Source organism: Beta vulgaris, chromosome 6, assembly GCF_026745355.1.
Source record: "Beta vulgaris subsp. vulgaris cultivar EL10 chromosome 6, EL10.2, whole genome shotgun sequence".
NCBI classification, from domain to species: Eukaryota; Viridiplantae; Streptophyta; class Magnoliopsida; order Caryophyllales; family Amaranthaceae; genus Beta; species Beta vulgaris.
In genome coordinates, this window is record NC_079207.1 from 20698237 (window position 1) to 20707934 (window position 9698).

Consider the following 9698-nt stretch of genomic DNA (forward strand, 5'->3'; position numbering starts at 1 on the left):
TAATTAACGAAAATTAATGTACTTAATCAAACCTAACTAATTAATATTTGTTTTAGGACCACAAATACTTCTAATGAGTACATATAAATCATTTTTCTTCTAACCACCAATTACCGCATCACTATGATATAGCTAGCTAAATTCGGCCGATAGTATGTATAGTGAGACGTCTACGTTTGATCTCCTCCAGTTGGTTCATCAATCACCTAAAAATTCAAACATTGTAATAGTTAGTAAACGTACCCATCAACAACACAAAAAAAGACAAAATTACAGTACGTTGCATTATTGCTATAATAAGAATAATGTGTGATGAAGATGACAATATGAAAGAGACAAAATTACAGTACAAAATTAATGTATTTAATCAAACCGAACTGATAAATATTTGTTATGGATGTGGTTTGAAGCTAGCCACTACCCTCTTACAAAGAAAATCAAGCAAAAAAAAAAACTCTTCCACTGCATGTAGTTTATGACTGATTGTTTGTTTGCTTATGAGTTTCGTCTGACTGAATGTACAGGGACTTGGTCAAACTTTTGGGAGCTGCCACTGCGGGTATCCATTCCATGATGGACGAGCATTTTGGCATAAGTGTTGTGGAATTTATGGCTGCTGGTGCAATTCCAATAGGTAAGCATTTTGAGGATACAATATCTCTAACTTATTTTTGTATGCATATGCAATAACATAGTCCTAATACATAATCATTGTTTAACTCTCCCTTGTACTCTCAGCCCACAACTCAGCTGGTCCGAAGATGGACATTGTGCTGGAAGAAGAGGGACAACAAACAGGATATCTTGCACAATCCGAGAATGAGTGTGCAGAAGCTATTCCCGTAGTTTTGAGAATGCCAGAGACTGACCGGCTTAAGATTGCAGCTGCTGCAGGAAGCGAGCAGGCCGATTTTCAAAGCAGAAATTTTATGAGGATTTTAAGGCCTCAGTTCGACAGTAGACCCCAGTCCCCAAACATAACAGCAAACAAGAATGGAAAAGTGACTACAGTATAAACTGCGGGATTGGCTTCCTGATATCTAGAAACACTGTAAAATAAGTGTGCATTTAGTATTCGAACCATCAAACAGAAAGAAAAAACAAGAAACCTAAGTCACTATTTGGTGTTTGAATCACTCTTTCCAACATAAGTTTTTTAAATATGTTTAGCCAAACAAACAGCATTCAATCATGCATAAGCATTTAAGGTTGATAGTGAAGAATAAGGAAGCAAAAAAGAGCGTCTAAGTCTTGTACTTTGATTTGAGAATCGAAACTCATACACTATCACATTTTGGCAGCAGATAACTTATAAGAAACATATTGACTGATAAATCATAGCATCAAGTTGGAGCTTAGCAATTCCGTGACTAATATATCACATCAATGTTGTTGGTGTTCAAATTTAATTTCAGGGTTTATATTTAGTAGGGGTGAAGCAGTAGCAAGGTAATACAAAAGCAGCAGCAGCAAGGTAATAAGGAAGCGAGCAGACCGATTTTCAAAGCAAAAATTTATGAGGATTTTAAGGCCTCAGTTCGACAGTAGACCCCAGTCCCCAAACATAACAGCAAACAAGAATGGAAAAGTGACTACAGTATAAACTGCGGGATTGGCTTCCTGATATCTAGAAACACTGTAAAATAAGTGTGCATTTAGTATTCGAACCATCAAACAGAAAGAAAAAAGAAAGAAACCTAAGTCACTATTTGGTGTCTGAATCACTCTTTCCAACATAAGTTTTTTAAATATGTTTAGCCAAACAAACAACATTCAATCATGCATAAGTATTTAAGGTTGACAGTGAAGAATAAGGAAGCAAAAAAGACCGTCTAAGTCTTGTACTTTGATTTGAGAATTGAAACTCATACACTATCACATTTTGGCAGCAGATTATAAGAAACATATTGACTGATAAATCATAGCATCAAGCTGGAGCTTAGCAATTTCGTGACTTATATATCACATCAATGTTGTTGGTGTTCAAATTTAATTTCAGGTTTTATATTTAGTAGGGGTGAAGCAGCAGCAGGGTAATACAAAAGCAGCAGCAGGGTAATAAGGAAGCGAGCAGGCCGATTTTCAAAGCAAAAATTTTATGAGGATTTTAAGGCCTCAGTTCGACAGTAGACAGACATTAAATTTTGTCTAATTGTAAGTTCCATAGGTACCAAGCACACTCGTAGAGTTTTATGGGAGGCAGCAGTAGGAATTAATATGATCAGGTTATGCTGGATGTGATTGCTTTGCCTTTTATACTAGATATTAGATCATTTTCTCTGATTAGCTTAAATGTCAGTTATCCGCTTGGAGCAAGCTCTCTAGGCATTCCTTAGTGAAGCCTTTAGCTCAATTGTGGGTCAACCACATACCATCAACAACAGCACAATAAGCTCATTTTCTGGAATGAGGCCACAAAAAATGCTAATAGTTTCTATAACTTAAGGCTGTCTATTAGTGCTATAAAAATCATATGGAAGCTGCTTGCATTAGATTTTGCTAATAGAGTCTATAACGTAAGGCTGTCTAACTCCCACCACAGCTTTGGCACTAAGACTGTCTACCTTCTTATGTATGAGTTCACCCACTCCAACAGGAGGATAATTAGTACACAAGCCTCTAACCGTATCTTTCACTTATCTACCTTCAATTTTTTATATAGGCTAGATCAGAACACAATCCAATCCTTAAAGAATACACTACATAGGCTACAAGAAATTGCCTAAAGATACCTATATCGAATCTAGCACGAGAAGAAAATTTGGATCATTAAACTAGACCTATTTAATGGATTTGATCAAGTTTTGAATTAATTTTGCATTTGTTCCAAGGTTAAGCTATATTCATACTATCTCAAAACAAACCTGGTTAATGAACATGTTGGCCAAAGTGTAGGACTGCAGGTAAAATTGATATAAAATATTGCTCTCTTTTTATCATTGTGTGTACAAAAGGTAATTTACCCCATTGTTGAACTTAAGAAAGAGGACATATAAACTAATCAAGAATCTCTAAACTATGTTTTTGGGTATATGTTACTGACATTAGCCATAAATAAGCATACTCTCCAAGGATAAAAAAGAATTATATATTTACATTTTTCAAGATACAAACTAATGTCAATTAACGTCATTAGCTTAGTTTATGTTGCCACGGCACATGACCCCAAACTAGACCCACCTTCCCCCATGCCAGCATCCGAGTTCACCTTCACCCATCCCTCTTCAGGAGGCTGCCACACTTACGAGTGAACAGGCCAGCCCCCTTCCCCTTCAAACTCGCACGGCGAGCTTCTAGCACCTCCGCACAAATCTTCTTTAATTTGCATAGTCAAGCGTGGACACCGGAGTCCTGAACTCCCCTTCCATTACATAGACTTAGCTCCCCAAGTAGCCTAGAAAATAGTTCGGAACCAAACTATTTTATCCTCATCCATTCTCCTGAAACAAAAGTCCCACCAATCTACCACCCTACTGCAACCTCAAGGAAAGAGCACACTCAATCCCGCTGAACTCATAAACTCCTTTCGCCAGCCCTCATAGATGAAAGGCGTGAATTCCCGCCTCATGTGCATCTCTACAAACCCCACAAAAAGTCTCCATAGCAACAACCCGACAGCTAAGCAACCCCATCCTAGTTGGGATACTCCAAATTTCTTGATCAATTCCAATACAAGTTTCAGTTAAGTGTAGTAATCCGAATTTCAATTATATATTTTCAATATTTCAAGTTCCAAGTCCAATATAATTTAGGCCAATATAAGTTTCAGTTAACTGCAGTAATCCAAATTTCGCCTCTGCTATGCATAATTTCGAGAAGCCCCATGACTTAAGGCCACTAAATCTCCCATAAAAATTGAAATTAAAGAACAAACCTTTTAAAGCTTGATTGATAATCCAAATTTTGCCTCTTTGCTTCACTTTTGTTGAAGAATTTCACATGTTTGTTGCGTTTAAGACTTGAATTGTGCAGATTTTTGTAAATTCAGGAAGAGTTTTGGAATAATATTGAAGGAAATTTTGTGAATTCTTCCTCTTCCTCTTAGCAATTGAAAGATATGGGAGTTTGGAATTTTTCGTGAATTTAGGGTTTTTCATTTTCAGTTACCTATACCGTGTATGGGTCTTCTTTTTTTCCCCATTGTTTTAGGAAAAATTAGGAGTATCGAAATCAAATTTTTTTTTGTGAAGGTTTTAAAATTTCGTGAAAAAAATAGAGGGAAAAAGATGATTGCGGGAATTTGGCGCATGTTGCCAAAACTAATTCTGATGCAACGACCCATATTAACGTTATTGTTGTAATTTCACCTAATGCAACGACAATTATCAAATTGTTGCATAAATCTATCTCCTGCAACGGTTAATGTAAAGCCGTTGCAATAGCTCAATTCACGAACCTAAATTGACGTGACCCGTTGCAATAGATGCTCCTACTGCAACGGTGACAAAATGTAGAAGTGTAGTGAGATTGCATGGGGTTCCACAAGATTATTTCTGATTGTGATTCAAAATTCCTCTCGAAATTTTTGAAAAAGGTCCAAGTGAATCTTGGGACAACATTAAAAATGAGTACAACCTTTCACCCTGCAACTGATGGTCAGACTGAGAGGACTAACCACACTATGGAAGATATGCTGAGAGCATGCACAATAGATTTCTAAGGTAGTTGGGAAGACCAATTATACTTGATTGAGTTCTTATATAACAATAGTTATCATGCGAGTATTAAGATGGCAACTTTTGAGGCACTATATGAATGAAAGTGTAGAATTCCCATTTGGTGGAATGATTTTAGTGAGAATATATTATTGGGGACATAATTTATTGAGAAGACTGTTAAGAGTGTCAAGATGATTCAGGCTAGAATTCAAGTTACTCAACATAGCAAAAGAGTTATGTCGATTAAATCGACGAGAAGATGAGTTCGTAGTAGGTGATAAAGTGTTCTTGAAAGTATCACCAACTAAGGGCGTGATGAGATTTGGGAAAGAGGGCGAGTTAAGTGCCAAATAAGTAGGCCCATATGAGGTATTGCAAAGAATTGGGAAGATAGCATATAGGTTGGCTTTGCCAACGGAATTTGAGAAGATGCACTATGTGTTTCATAATTCCCAACTCAAGCATTACATCCCTAATGAACATCATGTTCTAGAGCTTCAGAGGATCCAGATTGATAGTGGCCTCACATACGAGGAAAGGCAAGTGAAGATTCTTCACAAGAAGGTGCGTAATACACGCAATAAGGATGTCAATATCATGGAAGTACTTTGGTCTAACCACGAGTCTGAAGAGGCAACGTGGGAAGCCGAAGATGAAATGAAGAAAAAGTATCCAAATTTGTTCCTTGAGGTGAGTTACGAGGGGGTAAATCGTTTTCTTTAAGGGGGGTAGAAGGCGATAGAATTTTACACTTTTTACCGATTTCCACATGTTGGTGCGAAATAAATAGCTTCTCCGCATAGAAAATCTATTCAGGAGTAACATAAGTAAGTTTTAAAGTTGGTAAAATGTGCACATGAATGACACCAGTATTTCTTAAATGAAAGTTGAGTTCAAAGTTTTCGGAAATATGTGAGTTTTCTTATCAAGTTTCGGGACGAAACTCCTTTTAAGAGGGGTAGACTGTAATCCCCCGTTAATTTCTGAATTTTATAAATTTATTTTAGTATATATATATTTATATTTGAATATAATTTATGTTGTATAATATGAGCACTATAAGAGGGGGGGTGAATTATAGTGAGAGAATAAGCTATACTTTTTGCGGAATTAAAAGTAAACTTGGGAACAAACAATGGGAACACGAGAGATTTTACGAGGAAAAACTTCCTAGGCCTAGTAGGAAGAAACAACCTCGACCACAAGGGATTTTAAACAACTTTCCACTATAATAGGCCAAAACAACTCTGATTACAACCTATTACTTTTCTCTCGATTCTCAACTTAAGTCACTCAACTCAAGTTCCCAACGACAGTTCCCAACAACTGACGTTTTCTCTCAAACTTCACTCGAAGTTCCTTTCTCTTTCTCTTTCTCTTTCTCTTGCTTCACTCAAAGCTTTCTCACACTTACAAGAGTTCACTCAAACCCTTTTTCTCAAAAATACACTTTATAAAATAATGGAAGAGTAATAAACTCGATTAATGTAAGTATGAATTCTCTTAAGGAAAGGCACTGACACTTTAGATAACTTAAGACAAATTAACTAAGTCAGACACACTTTGGTGTGACTAATAAAGTCAGACACAATTTTCTCAAATGAATTAGGCGCCTATTTATAGACAATTAAGACAAGACATGATTTCCACTAACTTAGACCATTATCACATGTTCTCCATGATGTTTAATTAATTAATTAAATTAAATTAATTATTCCATGTCATGTAAAGCATCCACTAATCCACTACTTCACTTCATAGAAGCAGTAACAATTACGTGGTTTTTGCAAAACTTGGAGAATAATTAACTTATTTAATTAATTAAATACTTGGAGGATAATTAACTTAAGCCACTAAATCCACTAACTCATAAACTGTAGCAGTAAACTTTAGGCGTGAATCTAGATTTTAGGAAATAAATAAATAAAATACTTTAGCTAGTTTTTAGGAAAAATATCTTTTTCAAAATCTTTTATAAAACCGGAAAAAGTTTTTATAATTAAAAATCCGAAACATTTTGAAAACCGGAAATAACGAATTTTTCGAAAACTAAATCTTTTAAATAAAATATAAAGTTAAATATATATTTTAAAAAGATAATATTTGAAAATCAGTTATTTTAAAATCAGAAAATCTTTTTAAAATCTTTTCCTAACAAACTTAAACTAACTTCCTAAAATAATGGATCTTAGTCAAATTATCCCTAAAAACTCTAACAACTATATTGGGCACACATTTACTTAGGCGCACAATATTAGTCACTTAGAAGTTCCTAAATTAGTTTTAAGTCTTGTTCCCTAATTATTAAGTCTTGTTCCTAACCTTGTTCCTATAGTGCCAGGTCTGTTCCTTTCATGGGAACAGAACCAAGTTCCTTTGAGAATTCACCACGAACTTAATAAAGCTTTTACTCAACCTTAACAAGAAGATTAATAAATACCCTAATGTATTCTAATCTTCATTCCATGCTTGATTCTTCATTTCTTCGAACATCTTTACTTCGATCTTGATTAATTCTCCGCTTTAATCTTCAATCAAGTATTCTCTTAGCTCGAGCATGAATTACCTTGCAACAACATAAATAAAATATACTATGTCTTTTGTGGTTAGGTCATCTTCAAAACTCAAGGTTCAACAATTTCCCCTTTTTGAAGATGGCAACAAAAGGCATATACTAAAAAAAATACACATAAGTATTATAGACTCGTTATTTATTTTGTAAAGTCGAAATATGAGAACATAATTCATGACAAAAAAAATTTACTCTGATTTGCCTTATCTTTCCCCCTTTGGCATCTTCAAAAACATAGTCCACGATTTCAAAAAGATGAATATTATTCACTAAACACATCACACCACCAAACTTGTAAGAAATAAGTTGGTTAGTATAAGCAAATAAAGCATTCAACTCTCAAAAACCGCAATCCAAGAATATTAGCCATTCATTTAGACGCACACATGCAAAAAGATCAAACTTAGAATTAAGCAAAAAAAGTTCCATTGTAGCATGATTAAAGGAGAAGGATAGAAAAGACAAATATTAAACAAAGTTCATGTTCCCACACAAAATAAAACAACTAAATTAGAAAAGTTTATGATTTAGGAGAGGGAGGTTGTTCTACTTCTTCCACCACATCATGAAGCTTTGCCATCACTTCTTGATGATTTTCGGCCAATGTATCATTTCCCTTGAGCACAATGTCTTCCAACTTCAACAATCTAGATTCATGCTTGAATTGAAGAAGAAAGTTCACCAAGCCGAGCCATAATTTCTTGTTGTCCATCCAAGGCTTTGTCAACTTTGCTCATAACCCCTTTTACCAACCCATTTAAATCCTTAGCTTCCGTAGCAAACTCCATCATTGCTTCCGAATGACCCATAACCAAGGAAAACAAAGAATCCAACCTTCTAGCATGAGCTAGAGTATATGTAGAACCAATGGTAGGATTTTGAGAAGACGAGGGGCTTGAGAAGGATTGGGGTCTGTTTGTTCCTTAGGTTTGGGAACAGCAGTTGTTCCTCTAGAATGGGAACACACTGTTTCCTTAGCTTTAGGAACGAACAGGAGGGTTTTGAGGTAGAGGGAGGGATAGATCATCTTGTGGTGCTAGGGTAGAGGGTGAGGCAGATTTTTGTGGAGATGGAGGAAAAGGAGGATTGGTTTCCATGGGAACAGGAGTCGGTTCCCTAGAAGGAGGTAGGTTAGATTCATAATCTTCCCTATCAATCACCTTTACTTCATCTTCCTCACAACTTTCTTCGGCATCAAGAAGGAAAATTAAGCACTTTCATATTTTGAACCCTTTGACTAGCTCTAGTGCTTTTAACACCGGTTTCACCACCTCATCAACCACCTTCTTCCCTTTCTTCTTAGTTCTTCTTTTCTTTTTCAATTTTCTTTTCTTTTTGATTTTTCTTTTCTTTTCTTTTCGTTTCATTTTCTTCTCTTCAACTTCTTTTTCTTCTTCTTCTTCTTCCACTTCATCATCCACATCATCATCCTCATCATCATCAAGATAGCACGCTCCCTTAATAACTTCTCCATTCACAACACAAACATTAAGTTATTCAAGGCACGCACATTCAACATATTTCCCGTGATACATCCAATGGACTGAGTTCCCGAAATTTTCACTTTAAACTTAAGTAGAATTTCGGTTACTAAGCTCCATACCAACAACAAATCCATTTTCAATGCAATGACTCAAATGTTGAATCATTAAAGAGGAAAGTTTATGTGTTTGTGAGAAGCTAAACAATGAATGTAAATTAAATCCAACATGGTAACTTGAGCACGTTTGGAAAGACGAGGCAATAAAGCTTTCTTGAGGATGTGAAAAAATTTTGTATAAGGGGAAAGAAGATTATGATCAAGAAATGTTTTTCCCTTTTGACCACCATACTTAACAATCAATTGATCAAAGAAATGTCCGAAAATGGATATAACCACGTTGTTTCTTGAAATAAACATCGTTCCTCTCACGGGAACACCAAGCAGTTTACCCAAATTTTGCATTAAAATCAATTTGAGTTCCTTTACCAATGGAACAATTTCCTTCTTCATCCATGGAAAAGTTTTCACAAAATTCATCCATCAATTTTGGAATCAAACTATTTCCATAACATTTCACAAAAAGATTTTCCCAACCTTGAAACTTAATCATATTAAGTAATTGACGAAAGTTTACTCTTTTGCACCAAGAAACATCAATAAAAAGTCCATGCACATACCTAGTTTGGAATTTTTTCGAACAACCGAGTTGTTCCTCTCTCGGGAACATCTGATTCCCCCTCACTGTTGCATGAGCTTCTTCAACCTCCATTTCAACCGATTCTTCTTTTTTCCTTTTCCTTAGAATTCTTGATGAAGAATTGGAGAAATATCCATGGGTGTTGTGTGATTCAATTTTAGGGATGAAGGAGAGGGTTTTTCGGCTTTGTGGGAGGAGAGAGAGTGAGAAGTGTTTTTGGTGTCATATTTTGTGGAGTATTTTCGGTTTTATGAGAAGGAAGGAAAAAAATTTTGTTTTGTTTAAGGA

At 35.5% G+C, this 9698-nt stretch overlaps 1 protein-coding gene across 1 annotated transcript; it reads left to right on the forward strand.

Moving 5' to 3' along the window:
* The first annotated feature begins 516 nt into the window (after positions 1-516).
* LOC130591996 (GDP-Man:Man(3)GlcNAc(2)-PP-Dol alpha-1,2-mannosyltransferase-like) lies at positions 517-1480 on the forward strand. Its single transcript, XM_057396021.1, has 2 exons — positions 517-634; positions 739-1480. The coding sequence occupies exons 1-2, from the start codon at positions 517-519 to the stop codon at positions 1014-1016; spliced, it is 396 nt and encodes a 131-aa protein (XP_057252004.1). The 3' UTR covers positions 1017-1480.
* The last annotated feature ends 8218 nt before the right edge of the window (positions 1481-9698 follow it).

Bases quoted from the DNA above. Each gene is read 5' to 3' on its own strand.
- LOC130591996 (XM_057396021.1), top strand. From the start codon at position 517: ATGTACAGGGACTTGGTCAAACTTTTGGGAGCTGCCACTGCGGGTATC. The intron at 635-738 runs GTAAGCATTTTG...TTGTACTCTCAG, and splicing joins TGCTGGTGCAATTCCAATAG to CCCACAACTCAGCTGGTCCG.